The sequence below is a fragment of the Lactuca virosa genome, chromosome 6 (genome assembly GCF_052849685.1).
Source record: "Lactuca virosa cultivar CGN04683 chromosome 6, Lactuca_virosa_CGN04683_v6, whole genome shotgun sequence".
Classification (NCBI taxonomy): domain Eukaryota; kingdom Viridiplantae; phylum Streptophyta; class Magnoliopsida; order Asterales; family Asteraceae; genus Lactuca; species Lactuca virosa.
The window spans coordinates 272,316,349-272,342,500 of record NC_136431.1 but is presented as its reverse complement, the minus strand read 5'-3'; the positions used below and the strand labels follow the sequence as shown (position 1 = coordinate 272,342,500).

At 35.0% G+C, this 26,152-nt stretch overlaps 1 protein-coding gene across 1 annotated transcript; it reads right to left on the bottom strand.

Annotated features, from left to right (window-relative positions):
- Positions 1 to 941: 941 nt before the first annotated feature.
- LOC145119244 (GDSL esterase/lipase At4g16230-like) lies at positions 942 to 24,486 on the bottom strand. Its single transcript, XM_079054870.1, has 5 exons — positions 24,092 to 24,486; positions 23,860 to 23,990; positions 18,948 to 19,184; positions 1,519 to 1,774; positions 942 to 1,381 (listed from the first exon to the last, which is right to left on the bottom strand). The coding sequence occupies exons 1-5, from the start codon at positions 24,441 to 24,443 to the stop codon at positions 1,158 to 1,160; spliced, it is 1,200 nt and encodes a 399-aa protein (XP_078910996.1). The 5' UTR covers positions 24,444 to 24,486; the 3' UTR covers positions 942 to 1,157.
- Positions 24,487 to 26,152: the final 1,666 nt, after the last annotated feature.

Sequence of the window (26,152 nt, the reverse complement as noted above, 5' to 3'; positions counted from 1 at the left end):
TGCATTGAAAACATTGATTTGTGCATAAAATTGGCTATGGGATGAGAAATTGGGTATGGTTTTCTATATCCCAACCCTTTTATATTTTATTTTAAACTTTTTTAACATAAAATATTTTGTAACAATACTTATATCTATTTATTTTTATTGCTAGGTGCACATTCAAATAAAGAAAAACATTTTGCAAAGATGATGAAGTCGATCCAAGCTTTATGGATTTTGATACTTAGTTTATGAAAAATTGTTGTTTTTATTCTAGTTCTTTAACAAACATGAGAACACCGTGCTTATCTTTTTCTTATTATTTCGTTTGCGAGAATGAAATATAAACTGTTGAATGTTTTAGTTATTGTGATTATTATTTTGTGGTTTACATATTTATATTTATAAAAATATTTGAATTTTTTTACTAAACAGATATCCATCGGGTTCCCTGTATCCGGTAGGGTTGGGTGGGAGCAGACGTATCTGGTTGCAGGGACGGGTATTACACTATTCGGAAATATCCGCCCCCGCTTGCATCCCTACTCCAAACTAATGATAAAAAAAAAAAAGTGGATAATCTCACTAGTCCATTACGCCAAAGTTTTTCTATTAAGGGTAATAAGAAAATAAAAAGACATAGGGCGTGCTCAGCAAAAATTAGCTGGTAGCGGATAGCTTGTAGCGGGTGGCGGGTAGTTTGTAGCTTGTAACGTTTTGTTAAACGCTACATGAAGTAGCATTTGGATTTGGAGCGTTTTGTTTAAACTAAACGCTAAAAGCTTGTAGTGCCAAACAAAGTTTTCTGTTCAAAACGGAGCGTTTTGTCAAACGCTAGAAGCTAGAAGCTCTCAAACGCTCCCAAAAGCTCCGTGCCGAACACGCCCATACTTCATTTGATTCATCATTAAGGAAGAATAAAACTTGATTGGTTGCTCCTTAAATGATTCATTCATGGCTTTATTAAACACAATCCTAGAAGTATCCCCATGTGAAAGCGTTTTCGTAATTTTATAGTTAATGATAACTTAATTATATAGTTTTGCATTATACTACATATCAATCATGTAAACATGTCTACCTAAATAACTGCATTTTTGCAACTAAACAAGTCCAAAAGATCATACTTGACTAAAATGTTTTATGATACAACCATCTATATTTTGTCTTGTTTCTCAAGTCTTTGAAAGTGTATGTATGTTAATCGGTGAAATGTCATTAGAATCTCCATCCAATATACGTTTTGCTACAATAAGATTAGCGCTTTCAGTAACATGATATGAGTCCCAAAAGAGATACTTTGATCTATCTGGGCAAATAGTAGCATGTGGTAGGCATGGAGCTAAACCACTATGCAAGCCTGACATGTGACAACATGCACTATCAACGTTTTCAAAATCTACAAGAAGAAAAAAAAAGATTAATAAGTTACATAAATAAGATTTCTTCCAAAAATGTCATAATCCATCAAATTGGAATGAAATTACTTATATTTCGGTATGGTACTTTTTTTCCTTTCACATACAATTTACTCACCATATGATCCATAGTTTTTCATTATGTCGTCGAAGATATGATATACATCTGCGTAGACGAATGTTGATCCTTTAAGTGTGTTTGTAAGTTCTTTGAGCATTCGTTTCAACTGGTTGTTGTACTTTTGCACTAATAGATTTTGAAATTTCACACACACTTGTCCAGAATGTTTGTTAAAATCTCTTTCAAACGGGCAACATCCAACCGGAGGAACATTTGTAACGAGAATCTTTCGAGCACCCATATCATAAAGTCTCTATACATAATAAACAAAAGACTCCCAAATCAATTAACTTTTATAAAAAATTGAATTACTATGGATACAAAATTTGATAATAATGAACCATGATATATGGATCTCAAGCAAAAATAATCATGACTTACTTTTGTCTTTTTAGCCTTTTTAGTAGGAAAACTCGTGTATAATTTATGTAGCTAGTTAAATTACTATGTATTTTGAATATAGATAAACCATACTCTATAATAGATTCACACATACCACCATAAGGTCAACACGTGAAAAACTAATAATGGAACACTAACAATAAATAGAGCATAACCAGAACCCAATACCTCACTTTTGGGATGAGATTCTATAATCAACGAGCTCCATGACAAGACGAATTGATATTTTAGAGAACATAGTTTGATAAATTAATAAATATAGTTTAGAAATGAGAAATTAAATATGAATGAAAACATCATTCATATGAGCATTTTTTTTCATAAATCTAAACGACCGGTCTAACTTAGCTTGACATGTCTAAATTAGCCTTTGTTGCTTCAATCTCTTCCTCCAACATCATCGGTGACTTCCTCCGTTATGGTGGTTTCCTCATCCATCGTTGATAACTTAGATATCGAATCTGGAATATCGAAGCAACAGTAGTTGCTATAGCAATAAAAGTTGAGATCGGAGGACAAGAAAAATGATCGGAAACAACCACCACCATTTGGGAAGAAGAAACAGTCATCGCTTCCATCTTCATCTCCAACATCGGCCACCCTTCGATTACAGATATTCAATTTTGATAATGGAACTAAAAATCAGATTTTTGTTGCTAATTTCTAGGTTTAATATCATCACAATCGAGAAACTAAGCCCTTTGATTTCATTTGGGTCGATTTTCTTCATGGAAGCAGATTTTGTGGTTGATTTCTAGGTTTAATATCATATATATATATATATATATATATATATATATATATATATATATATATATATATATATATATATATATATATGTGTGTGTGTGTGTGTGTGTGTGCGTGTTTAAGCTCAGCCTGTGAATGATTGAGTGTGTGGTGGTAATATCAATGAGAGGTGAGTATATGGGAGATCCCTTTTAGCTGTATCTGATCAGAAATAAGGCAAGGTGGGTTAGCTGGTAATGTGCGATGGTGATGGATATGTGGTGATGTATGGGAGTTGGGTGGTTTATGAAGATAGTGGTTGGAAGATGTTAAAGGTGGTCCCGACAACAATGGGAGTTGATGATGGCGATAGTGGTGGACAATGGTGGTGGTGTTTTGTGATGGTATGTGGTGATGGTGGTGTTTTGTGATGGTCAGGTGAGGGGTAGTTGGTGGTGGTGGACGACGTTATGTGATAGTCGTGTTGGTGGGTATGTGATGGTCCCATAGTTGGAAGTTGATGACGGCAATGGTGGTGGAAACTGGTGGTGACGGTGGTGGTAATGGGGGACATTGACCAAAAAGGGAAAAGCAAGGGGTAGGGTAGGGTAGGATAGGATGGGGTAAGTGTTTTTAATATTTTTATTTAAAGAAAAAATTCTTTTAGATGTAAAGTTAGTAAAAAAATTTAAAATAAATTTAAAATGGTATAAAAGTCTTTATAGGTGGGTGTGGGACTATTTGTTAAAAGTTTGAAACTACATAGACCATCTATGTGGTTTTCTGAACTTAAGGACTATACTCTAGATTTGTTGAAACCACATTGACCATTTATGAGGTTTTGTCTAATAATTAACATGTTCAATTCTTATTGGCAAAATACATTTCAAAATCTATTTACATGATGTTTAGATGTTATAGGAGAGCAAACAGGTGAAAACCAACGATCTAAGTTGGTTTGGCACCATATCTTTTTTTAAGAATAAGTAGAAAGAAAACTTCCAAACTCCATGTGATTTAAGATACCATGACGGCTTAAATCATTATTATTTACTTGCTTCAATCTTTGTGCATTTTATAAATAGATTTTGATATATATGTTTTGCCAATTAGACGAGGGTTGTTGTTGGATTAGGTGTCTAAGTCATAACTATATTTGGTATGTACTTGACCCCGTTGTAGCATGGTCCTTTTGGGTTGCCTTCACCAGAGCAACTTCACTTGATGAATAATGGAGAAAGAGGTTATTATGGTTTATTAATATATTATTTGAATAATATATTAAAAGAGAAATCATATTTGTTTAATTAATATTGGTCAAGAATTAATTAAGAATTTGTTTTGTGGTCAAAAAGATATTAATTGAATTAAGGGGACTGGAATTGTAATTATAAGATAATTGGAATTTGGGCTGTGGATCCCTTAAGCAAGGGATGGACGAAATCTTATAGGAGCCCATAAGGATTTCGTCCAAGGGCTTGATTCTAGAAGATTCCTATGGGCTGCTTAGGGCTTAAGCAACCAGGTTAGGGATTTGACTGAAACCCTAATTCTGAAGCTATATAAGGACCCCTTGGGATAGTGAAATCGGCCACTTGAAACCCTAAAAGAGTTCCAACCGATTTTGAGCCTCCCTTCCTCTCTCTCCATCATTCTCCAACTTGTTTTGGTGTTTGTGATCTATTAGAGGCACAACATTTGAGGTGCTAAGGTTCTCAAAAGCTCAAGATCTTCAAGCAACAATCAAAGGTAACATTCTTACTAGTTTATTTATGTTGATTTAGTTTTGTTGTATGCTAGATTAGGGTTTGCAAGTGTTGGACAATGTAACATCCCGTTTAAAATAGAATAATTAAATAATAATTATCGGGATGTTAGTTTCGGGGGTTAAAGGGTAATCTCGGGATTCATTTTTTTTAAGGATTTTATAAGTCAGGGGGTGTTTGGTAATATTTGGACTTTATATGTAAGGATTTATGGAAGTAGGGGCTGCTTGGAAAATATTTCGGACTTGATTGTAAGGATTTTTAGAAGGAAGGTTTAGATGGTAAATTAAGGATTTGAATTGAAAGAAAAGAGGGATAGAGGGACCATTTCGGTCATTATGGCTGGAAGTTTGAAGGTGCGGGTATTTAGCCGTTCACCACCCCGTAACCCTAACCCTAATCCCATTACAACAGCTGCCACCCTCACCTCCTTTCCTCCCTTCTCCAACCGCCACTCCCATTGCTGATAGGTCAGTCGCCGATTCCTTGCTAACCGGTGTCGCCAATCGAAGCTAACATCCGGTGCAGCCACGACAGCGATGAAGAATCACAAGTCACGTCGGTTAGTGAGTCGCCGGATTATAGCGTCGCTGCTGTCGAGTCGTACTCCGGTGGAGGCGCAACCTCCATTCCCCCACTGCAGCAACCTTCTTCTATGACCTTTGTCGCCGCCGTTGGAGCCATGGGACCACCGAGAAGCCGTTGTGTCGTCTCACCGCCAATGGAGACGAAGATGCTGCCATCTGTCGTGTTTCAGTCATGTGGATCAAGGATGATAACCATGGAGACCATGGTGATTTATGGTTTGTGATGAGTTTGCGTGTGCGTGTGTGGATTTTCGGTCGAGTAAAGAAAATCCATAAAGAGCCACCATGGCAGCCAGCCATGGTGGCAGCCTCCGAAGACGAAGTTGTTATCGTTGCTGCCCGCTTTATTGTGTCACCATCACCGCCGTATGCCACCAGGTGGGTGGCTGGACTCCTTCATGGGTTAAGTAAGAAACACTTAACCCTAATCGTCATTTCATGTGGAAACCCTAATTTCACTTGGGTCTTGAGTTGGGCCTTTCTATTGGGCTTTGGTGATTGGACTATTAATGGGCTTTCCAAGAATAAGTAAATGGACTAAATAATTGTATGGGTTTTAGGATAAGGCCTATGTGAGAGTCTTGGGCCCAATTTGGAAAATTGGGCCATAGATGGGCCATAATTGGGCCTTTATGATTATGAGATATTAGACCATTGGAATGCCAAGTATTTGGACCAAAATATGTGGTTGGGCCTTAAGGTAAGACACATGAGAAGGGTTGGGCCCAATTCGGAAAATTAGGCCATATGTTGGGCTTTGGCCCACTACTTGACTATTGGACCTTTGGAATGTGAGTTTGACCTTGGGCTTGGAACCCAATTATTAATTGGGTATTGTTTGATGTTGACAGTTCGGGAATCTGTCAACCAGCAGCTAGAGTTTTATCCGCGGAACTTCAGCAGTTCCAGGTGAGTTATCCACACTATACTAAGGGGTCTAAGGCACCAAGGCCTGCCCATTGGATTTGATATCCCAGTAGTTGATTACGTGTTGAATATGAGATGATTATGCATGCTAGTTTGCTATGCCAGTTAGGTAGATTTGTAGGACTACCTGTGTTACTGCTTGATTATATGTATGTGCCATTAGCTGTATATGTAGACATATTGTGTGGGTAGGGTTGAGGTTGCACTGCTTCGTGCGGTGACCAACAAACCCTGGAGTATGCCAGATATGAACTGAGGGCCGGGAAGGCATACCACACTCATAATGAGGACTCATTAGCATACCAGATACGAGATGAGGACCGAGTGGTATACCAGACTCGTACTAAGGGCTTAAGGGTATTAGAGCATTCCAGCTGCGGGCTGAGGGCAAGGGGAGCATGCCAGACTCGCACTGAGGGCTGATTAGTTATATTTCAGTCTTAGGACTGCAGGGGGCAAGCCAGTCATAAGCTGTGGGCTCGAGAGCAAACCAGACTTATGTTGTGGGCTCGGAGGCAAGCCAGATGTGAGCTGTGGGCCCGGAAGGCAAGTCAGACTCACACTGTGGGCCCACGGGGTAATCCAGATTGTAGAGTTGTGGACCCATTACATGCTGTTATTATGTGTATTGTTTGTTATATATCGGTATTTTGGGGGAACTCACTAAGCGGTGTGCTTACGGTTTCAGTTTATTGTTTCAGGTGCTCCAGATGTTTCGGCAAGGCGAAGGCGTGATCGTACACATTCTCGTGAATTGGACTTATGGTTTCTGGGATACTCTAATATAGAACTGTTTTGAAAACAAATTTGTAATAACTGTTGGTTTCTAAATGTTTTAAAAAGTTTAAATTTGTCCTGATTTTTATGGATGTTACAAGTTGCTATCAGAGCCCTGGTTTGAGTGAATTGGATAAACACTTGTGTGAATCCAGTCTCAAACTACGATCTGAGAGTTTTTACAAAATGTTTTTGGAAAAAGAAATTATAATAAAAAGAGTTGGATTAAGGGTATGGGCTCGATCTCTTGTCATGTTCTTGTTTGATTGTTGGCTTGGGATTGTGAAAGTGGACCTTGACTTAACTTTGATTTTTAAAAGGAGGATGCAGAGTGTACGATCAGCCGGAGCTGGTAAGTAGACCTCAAAATACCATACGGTTATGTGATATTGTGATATGTTAGAACAGCATGCTAGTACTAGGTTAGGGATCTTCAGGTATTGTATGATAGAATTGCCTGATTGTATGATGCCTGATAGCCTAGGGTGTACGTTATATGAAATTGACATCATTACTGTAGTTGCTTAGTGTATGCATCACGGCTGTACATAATTAAGATCTTATAGCCTGAGAATGTTTGGTTTGGCCTTATTTCCTGTTCTTGTTTGATGAAGGGCTTAGGGTAGGATCAGGTATTCGAAAGTCTATAGGGTCCAGTGTTATGTATGGTTAGCATACACGAGTGCTGCAGGGCTGGTGAAAGTTTCATGGGTGGGTCGTGAGAGGTCGGGAGGCCAGTTATGAGATAGTTCAGCATTCCTTTAGGAGTGAGGATATAGCGCTCACCATGTTATGTATACAGTTAGGGCGTTGTGGTGATACTTGAGACAAATATGGGTAGGTGTGGAAGGTAGTATGGGCCCGTACAACTGAAAGCACAGGACCCATACGCGTATCAAGGAAATCACAACCCCTGGGGTTTAGTTGGGAGTTGGTTCCCTATCATCATATGGGTTACCAGAGATCTTTCTGGTGTATTATCAGAATGGTGGTCACGAGACGTGTGAGACCGGATCCAGATCACGACCGGGAGCTGGCAGCCAGGATAGGCCAGTAATGTTAGAGAATCGTGTCAGTGTGATCATTCGGGAGGTGGTGATCAATATTGTCCGGGGATAGTTGCCGGAGATGTTTGGGTCTATTAAGACCGTCATGGTTGAGTATTTCGATGAGCGTTATGCAGCCCTTGCTTAACGGTTGCCGCAGCAGCTACAACAACTGTAACGACGGCAAGGGGAGGAGTTGATCGAGCTTTCCAGTACTGAGACTTGTTACTGGGACACATTCTGGTGAGAAGAGGGCTAGAGTTACTTGAGATCAGGGAGATGTTCCGTACATGTTACATTCCGCGGGTTGAGCGGGAGAGGATAGAACAGGAGTTTCTAGATTGAGGCTTCGGGGGTTTTTCCCGAGGTCGGGATGCGAGTCGCGGGACTCAAGAAGGGAGTGATGATTATGATCAGCTTGAGTCTTGCAGCTGGGAATAGAAGGATTGATTATACGATCTATTTCACTTTCGGGATTAGGGACTATGTCTTGGGAGTAGTTGTAACCTGGTTTAGGGCAAAGGTTGCTTCAGCTACTGCAGTTCAGATGAGTACGATTGAGCTGGTGAGTGAGTAAGGGTGCGAGACCCTGAATGATATGATTTCTAGAGCCCGAGAGTTAGAAATTTGTTTCGAGCACTTTGGGAAGAAGGGTATTATATGGGAGGCATGAGGGCATGGCCCCACAAGATGGGTATTCAGCATTGTCAGGATTCAGCGGTTGTAGTGATCGTTATTGATTGGCGGATGAGAGTGCCAAGGGAAATAGCTTGTTGCTGAAGTATTAGTGGAGCGTCTATCTTTGGACTTCAAGATTTGGGTGTGGGATCATTCAAGCATCAGGGACTGTCGGCTAAGTTATGTTGGGCTTCACACCAGTGGGTGGTGGTTAGTGTTCTAAGTGGGGGAGAATTGGGAATTCTCAGGTTGAGCGTCAGCCATTGAAGGTTTTGTTTGTTGTTGTTCATATTATGGTTTCCAAAATGGTTGGACTGGCGTTAATCAGTGAACCTCTCATGCAGCGGGAATTCTCCGAAGGAATTCAAGAGACGACAATTGAGAAGCTAGGAACGCGTCACTAATTCCCTTATGCAGTGTGTTTATGTTTCCTAAGTCTTTGGGGTATGTTTCCCCTTGATGACGGAATAGAATTTTGATTCGTATCGAACTCGGATCTTGGTAACCTTCGGGATAATCGTGGAAGTCTTCTCAGACTAGTTCTGTATTAGTAGAATCGGATCTGTCTCGATCAAGTATGGGCTTTGTGGCGAGTGAATATAGAGTTAGGGATTCCCAAATATGTGCATGGTTGTGATTCTTCGTGTGTATCTATGAGTATTCAAGCTGGCAATAGGGTTGGTTAGGCTTACGTGTTTGATCAGGCCCAAGTTATAGTCTGCAAATTAGATCTAGAGTCCGACTATCATCCTATTCTAGGGTCATGTGCGACCATAGTGTTGTAAGATCTTGCTTGGGTAGCAACTTGTTCTATAGGTGAATCGTGCATGGTGGGATTTCAGCATCATGGCGCTGGTTGGTGCTGTGAAGGACGTTGGTTAGGTATTTTTGGACAATGTTGATAGTTTATCAGGAGCATTCCAGTCATGAGCTGAGGGCCAGGTAGGGCATACCAGACTCATGTTGTGGGCTCAGAGGCAATCCAGACCTATGTTGAGGACCTTGTAGGGGTATTCCTGTCATAGGCTATGGGTCTAGTGATCTTAGTAGTTCATTTCTTCTGTTGGAGCGCTTTCGGAATGGACACATCGTTGAGGTTCGGGTGAGCTGTAATCGACTGCGAGTAATCAGAAGATTTTGTGCAAAATACAAGAGTAGGTCCTTGAACCTCAAGTTATGAGTTTAGATTCGAGTTTCGTATATAGTGGTATTCTGATCTAGGGTATTCCATCCCGAGGATGATCGAACCCTATGATTGATTGGACCTGACATGTTGGTATTCCAACCTGAGCGTTGATTGGGCCAAACATGTGCAGGATACGAGGGTATTCCATCCTGAGGATGACTGGACCCGTCGTAGGCATGCCTGTTATTCCAGCCCGATGCTGATTGGGCCAGGTATGAGTGTTCGTGCTTATGAGCCGGTTATTATATGTATGTTGGTCCTAGGGATAAAGGAATCATTGTCTTGTCAATCCTAAAAGGGTTCATCTCCCAGTTTACATCTCGTTGTTCATTATATCCCTGGGAATTGGTTATCAAAACAGGTTTCTCTTGAAGGAGTACCTAATCTCTTCTCAAGAAAAGAGTTATAGGTAGCAGTGTGTGATTTGTGGTTATGCTTTCTGGTGAGAACTTCAGGTTAACAGAAGTTGAGTAGCCAGTTGGGAGTTAAGTGTAATGAATTCAACAATGATCCAATATGGGCGGTCTGTCAGGGAGCCAGACCATCTCCAAAATTCAGATTTCGGATTGAGTAAATGTGATCATATTGCAAGGGATTCATTTATTTTCAGGTTTTAGAACCATGCAAGGGTTGGTTACGTTCGCCTTGGAAAGGCTGGGGTTATGCTCGTAGTTATGGCCATGTTGCTCAAGTTGTCTGGCGGGTAAGGGATGATAAGAAACGATTTCGAGGACGAAATCAAATTTAAGTGGGGGAGAGTTGTAACATCCCGTTTAAAATAGAATAATTAAATAATAAACCCGGAACCCCAAGAAGTAATTTTATTATTTTTTTTTAGATTATTATAGCCCAAAAACAAATAATAATTATCGGGATGTTGGTTTCGGGGGTTAAAGGGTAATCTCGGGATTCATTTTTTTTAAGGATTTTAGAATTCAGGGGGTGTTTGGTATTATTTGGACTTTATATGTAAGGATTTATGGAAGCAGGGGCTGCTTGGAAAATATTTCGGACTTGATTGTAAAGATTTTCAGAAGGAAGGGTTTAGATGGTAAATTAAGGATTTGAATTGAAAGAAAAGAGGGATAGAGGGACCATTTCGGTCATTATGGCTGGAAGTTTGAAGGGGCGGGTATTTAACCGTTCACCACCCCGTAACCCTAACCCTAATCCCATTACAACAACCGCCACCCTCACCTCCTTTCCTCCCTTCTCCAGCCGCCACTCCCATTGCTGCTAGGTCCGTCGCTGCCTCCTTGCCAACCAGTGTCGCCGATCGAAGCTAACATCCGGTGCAGCCACGACAGCGACGAACAATCACAAGTCACGCCGGTTAGTGGGTTACCGGATTATAGCGCCGCTGTTGTCGAGTCGTACTCCGGTGGAGGCGCAGCCTCCATTCCCCCACTGCAGCAACCTTCTTCTACGACCTCTTCCGCTGCCGTTGGAGCCATGGGACCACCGAGAAGCTATTGTGTCGTCTCACCGCCAATGGAGATGAAGATGTTGCCATCTGTCGTGTTTTAATCGTGGGGATCAAGGCCGACAACCATGGAGACCATGGTGGTTTATGGTTTGTGATGAGTTTGCGTGTGCTTGTGTGGGTTTTTGGTCGAGTAAAAAAAGCCATGAAGAGCCACCATGGCATCTGGCCATGGTGGCAGCCTCCGAAGACGAAGTTGTTATCGCTACCGCCTCCTTCTGCCACCAACCGCCGTAAGGTGGTGGCTGCCGCCTCCTGCCCCACCAACCGCCATGTTGGGTGGCTGTGTGCCTCGTTTGCGTTTTGACTCGTTTGGGGATGCTTGGACAAAGTGGGCCCAATGAAACCCTAGTGGGCCAAATGAAGCCCTTATGGGCCCAATGAAGCCCTAATTGACCTAAAAGCCCAACCATTTGATTAATGCGCTAGTATGTGGGTTGGAAACCCTAATTAGGGTTTGGAAAACCCTAATGCCTTGAAACCCTAATTTTGGGATTGATCAGGACCGCACGAGAATTATTTATTAAACCTAAAATAATAATTAAGAATCATTGGCAAATTAACCTAAGGCAATATTTGACTTAATGGATTAAGTCCTTAATGGGTTAAGTAAGAAACACTTAACCCTAATCGTCATTTCATGTGGAAACCCTAATTTCACTTGGGCCTTGAGTTGGGCCTTTCTATTTGGGTTTGGTGATTGGACTATTAATGGGCTTTCCAAGAATAAGTAAATGGACTAATAATTGTATGGGTTTTAGGATAAGGCCCATGTGAGAGTCTTGGGCCCAATTTGGAAAATTGGGCCATAGATGGGCCATAATTGGGCTTTTATGATTATGAGATATTGGACCATTGGAATGCCAAGTATTTGGACCAGAATAGGTGGTTGGGGCTTAAAGTAAGGCCCATGAGAAGGATTAGGCCCAATTTGGAAAATTGGGCCATATGTTGGGCTTTGGCCCACTACTTGACTATTGGACCTTTGGAATGTGAGTTTGACCTTGGGCTTGGAACCCAATTATTAATTGGGTATTGTTTGATGTTGACAGTTCGGGAATCTGTCAACCAGCAGCTGGAGTTTTATCCGCGGAACTTCAACAGTGCCAGGTGAGTTATCCACAGTATACTAAGGGTTCTAAGGCACCAAGGCCGGCCCATTGGATTTGATATCCCAGTAGTTGATTACGTGTTGAATATGAGATGATTATGCATGCTAGTTTGCTATGCCAGTTAGGTAGATTTGTAGGACTACCTGTGTTACTTCTTGATTATATGTATGTCCCATTAGCTGTATATGTAGACATATTATGTGGGTAGGGTTGAGGTTGCACTGCTTCGTGCGGTGACCAACAAACCCTGGAGTATGCCAGATATGAACTGAGGGCCGGGAAGGCATACCAGACTCATAATGAGGACTCATTAGCATACCAGATACGAGATGAGGACCGAGTGGTATACCAGACTCGTACTAAGGGCTTAAGGGTATTAGAGCATTCCAGTTGCGGGCTGAGGGCCAGGGGAGCATGCCAGACTCGCACTGAGGGCTGATTAGTTATATTTCAGTCTTAGGACTGCAGGGGGCAAGCCAGTCATAAGCTGTGGGCTCGAGAGCAAACCAGACTTATGTTGTGGGCTCGGAGGCAAGCCAGATGTGAGCTGTGGGCCCGGAAGGCAAGCCAGACTCACACTGTGGGCCCATGGGGTAATCCAGATTGTAGAGCTGTGGACCCATTACATGCTGTTATTATGTGTATTGTTTGTTATCTATCGGTATTTTGAGGGAACTCACTAAGCTGTGTGCTTACGGTTTCAGTTTATTGTTTCAGGTGCTCCAGATGTTTCGGCAAGGCGAAGGCGTGATCGTACACATTCTCGTGAATTGGACTTATGGTTTCTGGGATACTCTGATATAGAACTGTTTTGAAAACAAATTTGTAATAACTGTTGGTTTCTAAATGTTTTAAAAAGTTTAAATTTGGCATGATTTTTATGGATGTTACAGACAAATATTGCATGTACAATTAGCAAAACTAGATCCAAGCATTAGGGTTTGCATGAACACCATTGGAATGTTGTTTTGCTCATAACCCAACAGTTGTATCCCCCGACCTCCCCCCCCCCCCCCTCCCGATTGATTTTGGGCTACCTTCTTTAGGCTAAACAAAGTTGTTGTTTGGGATAAAAGAAGTTATTTTTTTGGTAACAAATAGTTATTCGTATCATAAATTTACATGTTACAAAAAACTTAAAGACATGTTTTTTTTCATAAATTTGGAAAGTGAAAATCATATTATTGTTTCATATATATATATATATATATATATATATATATATATATATATATATATATATATAATTTATTAACGGGGCCCCCATGGGGGTTTCGACCCGCCCCCGCCTTCAAAATTAAAACAGGGGTTAACCTTGCCCCCCACTCCCTATTTTTTAAACAAATACACCTATACGGGACGAGTACCACATGGGAACGGGTCCCACATTAGTTTTTGACATCCCTATTCAAAAATTTGAGTTTTGGGCCCCGATCTTTGGATAACCAAATTAGTAAATGTATCCACTTTGGCATTAACATTATGATTACCTTAAAGTAATTTGACTATATACATCTTCACTGATATATTAAAATATATTTTATTTAATATTATTTTCAATATATATGATTAAAGCTAGATCTTTCAATAATATGGTAGGTTTGAAGTGATTTACTTCTAATCCAAACCCTTTTAATAAATTTGAAAATTAGAACTCAAATAACCTTTATGATTTTCAATAATTGAATACATATTCATATCGACCAGATTAATGAATACCAATATGTTAACTTGGCTCTTTTACAATATTGAAATTACAAAATTTTGATGATTAATGAAGGTGTTTAAAGAAATGAAGGGAAATCAAAGAGTCATCAGTCATATCCAATAGGTATTTACCAGTAGGCAGCTGGAAATAACTTAGTGTGTACTCTCTCTCTCTCTCTATATATATATATATATATATATATATATATATATATATATATATATATATATATATATAGAGAGAGAGAGAGAGAGAGAGAGAGAGAGAGCTAGGTTCATTTGTTTAAACTAAGTATTGTGTTATTGTATGCATAAATGTGGGCCAATCAAAAATTAAATAAAAAATTAAATAATTAAATAAATAAATAAATAAGGGTAATTTAGTCATTTGTTTAATAACTTCCAAAAATAATCCCTAGAATCATGGTATCTCTCTAGTTTAAATCTCGTTCCCCTCTTTATCTAAAAACAGATTCTGAAAACCCTAAATTGAACAAATCGACACCAGCGACCCTTTGTGGGTTTGCCCTTCATCGTGTTCTTCATAGAGCGGGACATTTCGATCGATCGCAAAGGGGGCTGAGAAAGCGACTTCGGTACTTGTTATCGTGTTTAGCGCTGGGATCGGGAGTCTCAGTAGGGAGGAGATATGGCGGAAGCTCTGGGACAGTACCTCTCTCAACATCCTGACCACTCAACCTCACGTGATTCCCCTCCACCAGCAAAGTCGCGAAAGCAAGGGATTCTGCAACCACCCAATCAACACCCTTCCCTGATTCGATCATCTTTAATCGGTCGTCCCTGTTGTCGCACTCACCAGCTAAGGTTCGTTTTTGTCCAATTTTTCCTGTTGTCGAGTCCTCCCTGATGTCTATTTTTTACTAGCTTTCACTCTTTCTTCTTTTCCATGATTTCTGTTATATTTATTTGTTGTTCTATCAATTGATGCATAACTCTTTCTTCTTTTCTATGTTTCTTCGTTCTTCGATCTGTTCATACGGATTTTCAACAAACAAGATTCATGAATTCTTTGTATTCTGAAATTGGTTTCTGTGTAGGTTTGCTCGATTGAACGCGGTTGTTTACAAGTCTTCGCTTCATCGTATCCCTTAATAACTTATGTGAGTAATCACTGATTTAGTTAATTGTGATTTTAAGTTTCTTCTAGTGAAATATTCATGTATTACTGCTCTATTGTGATTAGAAGTAGTGGGACTTGTTAATTTGCGTGTTCGTAATTTTATGATGGGATTAGATTTAGAAACTCAAATCCTTAGATCAAAACCATGACTTTAGATCCAAAATGTTTGCTATAGTTAATGTGATGATGAATGAAATCGGCATATTGTGATTGGAGAAACATACTCATCAAATCCCTCCTCAAATCCTTGCATGTCTCTTTCTAATGTAATGGGTCTAGCTTCAAATGAAGTCTTTGATTTTTGCATTCCAAGTGTTTGTGAAAAGTCTTGGTTTGGAATTTAGAAGAACCTTACAAATTATAAGTATATTCTTGATTGTTGTCAATTCTGCATAACTAAATTAGAAAATTGGGACAAAATTGATTGTATTTTTCTTATTTAACTTAAAAACAAAACTGAATTGTGTATCTATAGAGGTGATCCATTGAGTGTATGTTATGGTCTAAGGGTACAACTTCCCATTGCAACAACAATAGCAACAACCAAATGATTCAGATTCTCCCCGGAAAGATCAACCTGCTCTAACAGAATGCATACCGTAACTGAATCTTGAATTCTAATTCTATCAGAACGGAATCACGAATTCCAATTCTGTTGGAATGGAATACGGATATTTTCTCTCACTGATTTATGCATTGGATTTGTTTCCACAGAAGCAGCTGATGCTTGAAGAATGGACCATGGAATTGAAAGTGATTCTTAGCAACATTATTCTTTTAGAATGTATTAGTGTCTTTGTTAGATTTTGATGTTTTTTTCCCCGATTTGAAAGTTTTTTTAGTTTTATTCTTTAAAAATAAATGTAATTCTTAGCAAATGTTACATGTATTCTATAAGAATTAATGTAATTTTTGTTTTAATTCTTCAATTGATGGTTCGAGAACTTTATTATTTTACAAGAAATTTTGTTCTTTTTGAACATACTCAAACATATTCTGTCAGAATGTCCGAACTAAAAACCTTATAATTTGTAAAATCGAATTTTTAAAATTAATAGAATCTTTGATCCCTTAAAATATGCAAATTTCCTTTATTAAATCTATGTTAACTGACTAAAATACCCTTCTAGTTAAATTAGATGGTATTTTTCAATTATATTTAATTAAATAATATGTATTAATCACTTTTTTAAAATAAGTAAAATGATTGGCGTACATATATGCATACAATAACACAATAATTACTTTGAATAGAATAACTTAAGCTTTTATATATATATATATATATATATATATATATATATATATATATATATATATATATATATATATATATATATATATATATATAAACGGATCGGAATCCAAACATTATAAGTTGTCTATTGGCCATGCATATAAACTTGGCAAAGAATTGTAAGTTTCCTTTTATTCTTCAACTACAAAAATTTACGCTTGTTTAACTAATACACTCTGATTTAAATATCATATTTTATTGTTAAATGTTTTTTCACATTTCTAATGGGTGTTTCCCTAACGTATCACATATGACTTTTTATGATTTTTAAATTTTTTGTGCTTATGTCTCAAATCAGTTGAATCGATATTTAGCCTTTCCAATACAACAATGGACGTGAGTTTAATAACCAACAACCATTGGAATTTCTCAAATCTAATGGTATTAAATTTTGGTTTTCATGTCCATATACTTTGCATCAAAATGGAAAGGTTGAACTTTTAATGCACGCCATCAATACCTTACATGCCTTTCTCTTTCAAGACTTGTTGCCCCCGTATTTTTAGATTGAAGCGTTACTTGTGCATGTCCATACTCTAAATCTATTACTTACCTTATCCTTAACTCTCAAAACCTCCATTTAAGATGCTTTTTGTCTTCTTTCCCTTATACTTTCATTGATGGGTGTTTGGGTTTCTACCCCAACACCTCATTTATTACCTGACACAAACTTTCTCCAAGATCTATGCGTCTATCTTGGACCAAGTTCGAACCACCACGACTATATATGTCTTGATCTAATGACTCAAAAAGTGATCGTCCCACGACATACGTTTTTGATAAAGATTACTTCCCCTTGAATAACTATCATCGCTTTCTTCCTCCTTCTTACTATAACATCCTCAACCCTGAAGATGTTCCTCCTATTCTCCCGTTCTCCCTTCTCTCACTTCTCATCTCTTTCCCCATCTCCTTTGGTTGTACCTAACACCAAGAGTGATATCTCCTCCGGTTATCTTGTGTCTTTCGCCTTAGGAACCCCACACGGTTCCCCTTCACCCTTGGTCTCCATTGGTTAGTTAAACGCTTTGGCCCCATCTGGGTCATCATATATGATCACCGGGTCTCGTAAAATTTTCATAAAAACTAAAGGAATCTCAAATATCTCCATTTCTCTCATATATCATCCATTCATATCCATAAACACAATGTAATATAATACAATAAGATCATTTTTAAACTTTCATCCTCAAATCTTCATTTCAACCTCTTTTATTTTAAAAATTGATATTTACAATAAAGTCTCAATATTTGGGCAAAAGTTTTAAAAAAGTCCCAATTTTTTTTTAAATAAAAAAGCCCAGAAAATCGGATAATTCATTCAGTTTAGTCTTTTTGACCTTTTCAGCAAGTCACCCATGCCACATGGCATGACAACTGGACAGGTGCTGACGTGGCATGCGAATTACTCTTTAATTTGAAAAAAACAGATTTTTTGAAGAAAAAAGGGGAAGTGGGATTCAAACCCACAACCTCCCAAACACAAACCAACCACCTTTCAACCAGGCTAGATGACATTTTGTGTTTTTACTCCTCAAAATTAGTATATAACCTTTTAAACGCATAAGTCTTAATTACAATTATTATTATTATTATAATTATTATTATATATAAAACGTAAATAATTTTAATATTTCGTAATCTTAATATTTCGTAATAATTTTAATATTTATATTTAAAAAATATATTTAAAATGCATAAAAAAGATATTTAATATACATAAAAATTATGTTTATATATATATATATATATATATATATATATATATATATATATATATATATATATATTACGTAAAAAAATACGTTTTATACACATACATGTTTTAGAAGGTTTTTTGTAAAAAAAAAATATACATAAAAATTATGTATGTGTACAAATATATAAAATGCATAAAAGAGATATTTAATATATATAAAAATACGTAAAAATATATATAAATACGTAAAAAAAACTTTATATATTTAACATATTTTTTTTACGAAATATTAAAATTATTTACGTTTTAATTATAAAAATAATAATAATAATAATAATAATAATAATAATAATAATAATAATTGTAATTAAGACTTATGCGTTCAAAAGGTTATATTCCCATTTTGAGGAGTAAAAACACAAAATGTCATCTAGCCTAGTGGAAAGGTGGTTGGTTTGTATTTGGGAGGCTGTGGGTTCGAATCTCATTTGCTGACGTGACCTATCCAGTTGTCATGCCATGTGGCATGGGTGACCTGCTGAAAAGGTCAAAAGGGACTAAACTGAATGAATTATCCGGTTTTCTAGGCTTTTTTATTCAAAAAAAAAAATGGGACTTTTTTAAAACTTTTGTCAAAATATTGGGACTTTACTGTAGATATGCTTTTTAAAAATCATATCTACAAACATCTATAACTTTTCACCACCAAAGTTTTTTTTATATATTTGGTTTCCTTAAATAGAGATACCCACTTATTTTACAGTTTTACTGGACTTGTTTGAAATACGACATTTTTAGGTCAAATTTTCAACATTTTTTAGGTCAAATATATAAAACCTTTTATTGGTTAGAGATAGAAAAATATATGTAGTTGGATAGAGTAAGTTACCGTAAGTTGTCTTCTAAATGTTGAAATCATGGATTGAATGAAAGTTTTCGGAGGCACCGGGTGCGAATGACCTGGTAGAATGAAGTAGTTATTGATAAAATCGTTGGAGCCCATTGTTACTGTGAAGAAAGCAGTAGCGAACAAATTAAATGCTTCAGGAGCGCCTAAGATTGAGATTATGTCGAGTCTCGTCTTTGCAAAATTGTCGAGTTGCGCATCCATAGCGATTCTACCGATCTTTAAAAGAAAACAAAAGTGATGCTAGCTTTATTACAGCAAAAAGAAAAGCATCAATGAAACTTCATCTCAATCGATAAAAAAAAAAAGTTGACTTTTTTCATTGTTACATTGGAAATTCATTCTAACTGAACGTTTAGTTATTAACTCATGAAATTGTTCAGTGAGAAGTTCATTTATGTTCATTCATTTAATAAGTGAACGAACATAAATATGATTTTGTTTTATAATTTAGTTAAACGAACGAACAAATATAACAGTTTCTCTTGTTAATTTTACATTCACGAATGTTTATTTATGTTTATTTGTTTATGTGGTCGTCTATGCTCATTCCTTTTATATTACGACTATATAATATTATACAACCATGAAAAAGCAAATAGAGCTTATAGAATTGTTTAAGTTGTACTTTCTAGATTTAATAAAATATCAAAAGTAGCACTCCTAAGTACGTCCAAATAGAGTTTTAAGGTTATTGATTTTGATGTTGGTGTTCAATTATTTTCCTTTATATAGATTATGTACATTTATTTTCATTTATGTTCATATCAAAGTTGTAAAAGTCGTTAGGCGGTATTCGGATGGTCGATAATGGTCAAATGACTAACTGGTCTAGGTGATGACCCTTCATTATAATATAATTTATTTTAAAAAAATTCAATATTACATATATCCTACAAAAATAAGTAAATAACTATAAAAATTTGACATATTCAAGTGTTTAAGTAGTTAAATCACCAAACGTCATAATTTTAGACAAACCGATTGACTTTTTTTACTTAACGATTATCTTAAGTTTGACTAATCGGGGACTTGTTGTAAAACTCATGCATGTCTTACTTTTTCACCAGCTTGGACTCTCTATACCGCCAAGGATCGATGATGACCGCCTCCGGTAAATTGGACCATTAGCACTAATTGTAGACAATAAGCCGCCAAACACCTAGGTGTCTTTGCATGGACCAATTTTTACAACATTAATTAATATATGTTAATATATGTTTGTTTATATTCGTTTGCTTACGTTCTTTTAGCATCTTAATGAAAATATAAACAATGTAATTTGGGAAATTAAGTAAGCTAACCACTTTTTTATGTATATTTGAAAAAAAACATATATATATATATATATATATATATATATATATATATATATATATATATATATATATATATTGCAAAAATAACCACTTTGTCCGGAATGGGGTATTCCGGACCAAGAAAAAACATTTTTTTGACTAATTCTGGAATGACATTCCGGATTCCGGACTAAAATTTCAGATTTCGGAAAAAGAAAAAACTCCGAAATTTCAAAAACAAGTCCGGAATTTCGACAAAAAATCGTTTTTTACTTCAATTTTACAAGAAGTTAAAAAAACATATTAATGTGACCTATATACAATGTTAGTATATGAAATTATACATTTTATTGAGACATTAAACATTTTGAAATGTAGCATTTAGAATCCCAAAATAAAATAAAATTTTATTTGAAAAAAAAAAAAAGACTATGGAATTTGAACACTACTCTGGAATTAGGCATTGTGGAGAAAATGATTGTTTTCAAAAACTGAAAAAATATGATTAATTTTTTTAAAAACCTCATTTATAATGGTTAATTTACTCAATTCCCCTTTGTTAAAAGGACGGACATTATAATGACTTGATAACTTGTTAAACAAATAAAAAAAATAAAAGCTATTTATAGGAAAATTTTATAATTACAATGCTCTTGTTAAACCTTCAAATTAAATTGAAATCGCTTTGATTTATTATGTTTAATTTATTTAAAATAAATAACATTTTTAGTTAGTTTTTTTTAACCGTAAATCTAGTACTATAACACTAAATTACTTCTAATCCCATTTAGCTTATTTTGATCTTCTGTAAACCTTTACATGGAAACCAAGTTTTGTTTATTTATTTATTTATTACAATAATTGTAATTATAATTACATGTACATAACTATCCATAACAAATTAAATAGTATATTCAATATTTGTGTATTTGGGGTATCATGAGATATGTAATAATTGTTTATATTTAATAAGTACTATGTTACTATTATTTTTTTTAACTGTTTCAAGAATGATCAAATTAACTTAAAATTTTATTAAAAATAAAAAATAATTTAGTCGTTAAATCAATAGAGCTTTTCAACTTGTGGATTTTTCCCTTTAACTTATTAAAAAAAAAATACTAACTATTGTTTCACAATCTAACCAATTTTATAAGTAATATAAAATGGAAAAAATTGATCAATGTTTTTTCCCGAATATGTCTTGTACTTTCACACTTTTAACAATGTAGATTGCACTTAGCTAACGAGCGTGCACATGTGACTGATTACACGAAGTAATTAGACAAATTTATATTATTATTATAAAAAAAAATTATTAAATATTAAGATATCATATTTATCTAATTTAATTTTTAAATATTATATAATTTTTAAAAATTTTAAAATATCATATTTATCTAAAAAAATTGTAACACTTTTATAATCTTATTAAATACTTAGTTTAATCAAACGACTATTATACAATCTTATAGATCTATGTTTACAATATCATCTATATCGTTTATAAAAATTTTAAATATCATATTTATCCAAATCGTTTCCAAACCACTACATGTGATGGAGGAATTAAGAATGCATCTACTCCTTAACCTTTTTTTTCATTATCATTTGATCCATGTAGTTTATTTTTGTAAAGTTGATTACATATATACTTAAAAAAAATGACTTAAATAATACTATTTTTTCAAGATGAATCAATTAAAAATATCGTAGAAATGTATTACATCAATTAATACTTGACAAGAAAACATAATTTTGAAAAAAAAAACAAAAACTTGATATTGAAAAAATAAAATAAGAAAGAAATCGTTGTACCTAATTCAAGTCTCAGAAAATTGTGTATTTTTATCATTGTAAACATTCTATGTACGGATGGGGACGTTGAAGGCTATGGGAAAAATATATTTTTTTAGAAACGGCAAATCTACACTACTCTTAAATTACACTTAAAACCACTTATGTCTCCAATGAGATTTGAACCCTGAACCTCTAGGAGGGAGAGCAACACCCGGTACCGCTGGGCTAGAAGTCATTTAGTATGGGAAAAATACATGCATTGTTCATGTAATCAGATATCTAGATTCAATTAGGTTTTGATATTTATGGGCAATATGGTCAACCTATATTTTTTATACTTATAACAATTTTGAAATATAAAAGTTGATTATAAAATGATAAAAAAAAATTATTAAGCTAAATATAATATTTTGAAAGTTAAAAGGATAAACATTATATTTATAAATTAGGTTGGACAAATATGATATTTTGATATTTTGATATTTATCAAAAATATATACAAAATTCCCCTTTATTAAAATGCATAAATTAAAGCATCTATAATGAATAAATTTCTTTATTTTGGTAATTTTAATTAAAAAAGTAATTGTTTCATAATAAGAGAGATTTTTCTTTTTGCTTATTCTTTGGATAAATTATTTATTTATAACCGATGAAAATCTATAAACTCACTCTAACCATTGAAAAGATTGTGACAATAACTTGTAAAATTATAAGCTTCTTCAAAAAGCTTTGTTTAAAAAAATAATAAATAAATAAAAACCCATTTTTCAATTTTTAATAGTTTATTGGTTTCAAAAATCTTTTGGAAAAATTGCTAATAAGCTAGTATTGTATTATTGTATTATGTATGCTCTTAAGTAGAAAGTTTAATATTGCAAATTAAAGAAATTTCACACACATGTGCAAAATTCGTGAAAATTCACATGGTTTTTCTAATAAAACACCACCTTATGACTTTTTCAAATTTCAGAGAATCATCATATTTTGTCCATAAGAAATTTCGTCAAATGACCATTTATAAGGGTTGTTTTAACGATTTAACCATGAAAATCGAAGTTTTGTAGAATGACCACAAGACCCGTAGAGGATGCTCTGCGGATCGACTAAAGCCTCTAAGGAACCTTGCACACCTCTACGAAAATGAGGTGGAAGCACAAAAAGACAATTTTTTTGGGTTTTTAACAGTTTCGCAGAGGCGTCTCTGTGAAACCTATGTTGGGCTCTGCGGATCGATGTTCATATCTGCGGAATTAATATTTTTTTTATTTTGATTTTATATGCAAAAAGGATTATTAAGCAACAAAAATTATTAAAAATGATAATTAAACAAAAATTATTAAAAAAATAGACTTGTTTAATGATCCTTTTTCATAATTTTTGTTGCTTAATAATCCTTTTTGCTTATAAAATCAAAATAAAAAAAAATACTAATTCCTCGGAATATCCATGCGATCCGCAGAGCCCAACATAGGATCCGCAGAGACACCTCTGCGGAACCGTTAAAACCCCGAAAATTTTTGTCTTTTTGTGCTACCACCTCTTTTCCGCAGAGGTGTGCAAGGTTCCTCAGAAACTTTAGTCGATCCGCAGAGCACCCTCTGCAGATCTTGTGGTCATTCTACAAAACTTCGATTTTCATGGTTAAATCGTTAAAACACCCCCTATAAATGGTTATTTGACGAAATTTCTCTTTTTCCACTTGTCTACCGGTTCATCTACATCATAAACCCTCTAAAATTCATGTAATCATAAGAAAAAAGCCATTTTATAGTATACAGTGTTATAGGGCTTACGTAGTTTGCTCCCGATTCATCTAGAATTCCACCAGCACCAGAAGCATAATTTACGCCATCAAGAACTACAGAACCACAGGAGGTTGGAGCTAGGTATGGTGGAGGAAAATGTTTGAAACCCAATGATTGACCTGAGGTAATTAACAAAACTTAATAAGAATGAAACTAAATAAACTACAAAGACAATAGCTTTTAAATATAGATGAACAATATATGGAAAAGATTGAGTTACCTAATATGTCACAAACAGTTCTTCCATTAGTAAATCTTCCTGTTGGCTTCCCAAAATCAATCCCAACAGGCTCATAATTCGCCTTAGCAAATGTTGTTATGTAGTTATTGTTACCCACATCTACAAGTGAATCACCGAAAATAAAGATTGCAGAAAAGTTTTGAGCCATGCACGTGTTCATACAAACCAAGACGATGAAGATGTTTGTTATACAGGAACAACAAGACATTAATCTAACCAATAATTTCCTCCAAGAAAATTTTGAAGAAAGATTAGTAATGAGCCAGGTTGAGGGATGATACTCGATCACGTTGAAAAAAATAATGAGATGTCTAATGATGAATTCGTCCATAGATTTAAGTTTATGTTTCTTTTGGGTTCATTACAAGAGGTTCATGTTGGTATAAAAGCATGAGTTTTGGTAAAAATCTCTTTTCGAAAATACTTTTTTTGTATATACAAAAAGGTTGGTAGTGTAAAGAGTTGATGAGAAATACTAAAATAGAGTGGTAATTTTCAATCCTTATTAGAGGGGTGATTTCTTTTTGTTAATGGGTTTAATACAAGAAATAACAACAAAAATCAATTACGTGTTTTTTTGGTAACTAATTGAATAAATCAATGACGATTTTTTATGGCCATTGATTGGATAAACCAGTGACAACTTTATATGGTCACTAATCAGATAAGATTATGACCACTTTTTTTTATGGTCACTAATTAGATAAAACAGTGACAACTTTCATTGTGACGATATTTAGTGACGAAATGGATCGTCACATATATATAGTGGCCAATATATTTTAGTCACCAATTAGTGACAATTTTTATATTTGGTCACTAATCGGTTTTGTGACGGGCCTATAGTGACGAAAAATGACGACCAAAAATTTGGTCACTAAATCATTTAGTGACGACTCCTTCTATTGTTAGTAACCATTTTGTTTTCGTCACTAATTGGCATCTTTTTTGTAGTGCATACACTAACAAAAATGGTTTATGTCTAGAGCATGGAGAATGTTTCACATAATTATCATTTCTCATTAACTAAAAATAGTGTTTTATGGATAGAAGTCCCATTTTTGGGGAATTTTTTGATAAAGTTCTATTTTTTCTTTTTGTAACAGAAAATTCTCAATTATTTAACATTTTGTCCAAATTAACGATAATTTTTTTAACAGAAAATGATTGATTATGTGATTTTCCCAAAATAATAAAACTTTTCTGTTCGAAAAAAAAAACAATTTAGGATTTTATAAAAAAATTTCCGAAAATAATAAGACTTTTCTGCATAAACCCTTGGAAATATATATTAAAGATATAATATAAATACGGATTGTAAGCGGTGGTAAGATAAAGAGGCCGTGACAGATAGTGGATGAACAACACCCAAATCAAAACACGTATATAATCCGGCTCTGTAATCTTACGGAAAAAAGATGGATAAATTAAAAAAAAAAGTTTTGATCCAATAGACGCAAAATACTATTCCTAAGGAACAAACTTTTAATATATATATATATATATATATATATATATATATATATATATATATATATATATATATATATAATACGGATTGGGCTATACATAAGAGCAAAATACATACATGATAAAATACAATAATTATAAACCATACACTAACAGAATTGATTTGTGTCTAATGGGGCCACCTAAAAAACTTTTTGGATGTTGGTAAATTTAAAACAATAAACATGTTTTGTAGTATGAACAATGCATAAATTATGTATAGCATTTTGGATAGTTAGATATCTTTCCAATATATTATTATTTACATTTTGGAACAAATTCTACTTTCACTTCGTATTTTTAAATACAGACTGTGTTACCGGTTTATCTCTTCAAAGATAAAGAAGTAAAATTTTTGAATGGCTCCATTAAAAAAAATGTTACCAATTATTTTATGTTTATAAAAAACGAAAAGAATAAAAGACTAGGGGTGACAATCTCAACCCCAATCCGAACCCAACTCAATAAATCATAGGTTGGATTGAGATTTTGAATTCATTTAATTATTTAATTAAATGATCAACCCTCCTA

Excerpts from the sequence above, each read along its gene's own strand:
- LOC145119244 (XM_079054870.1), bottom strand. The coding sequence starts at position 24,443 with ATGGACGAATTCATCATTAGACATCTCATTATTTTTTTCAACGTGATC. Across the intron at positions 19,185-23,859 it reads ATGAATCGGGAGCAAACTAC|ATCGGTAGAATCGCTATGGA; the intron begins GTAAGCCCTATA and ends TTTCTTTTAAAG. Across the intron at positions 1,382-1,518 it reads GAAAAACTATGGATCATATG|ATTTTGAAAACGTTGATAGT; the intron begins GTGAGTAAATTG and ends TTCTTCTTGTAG.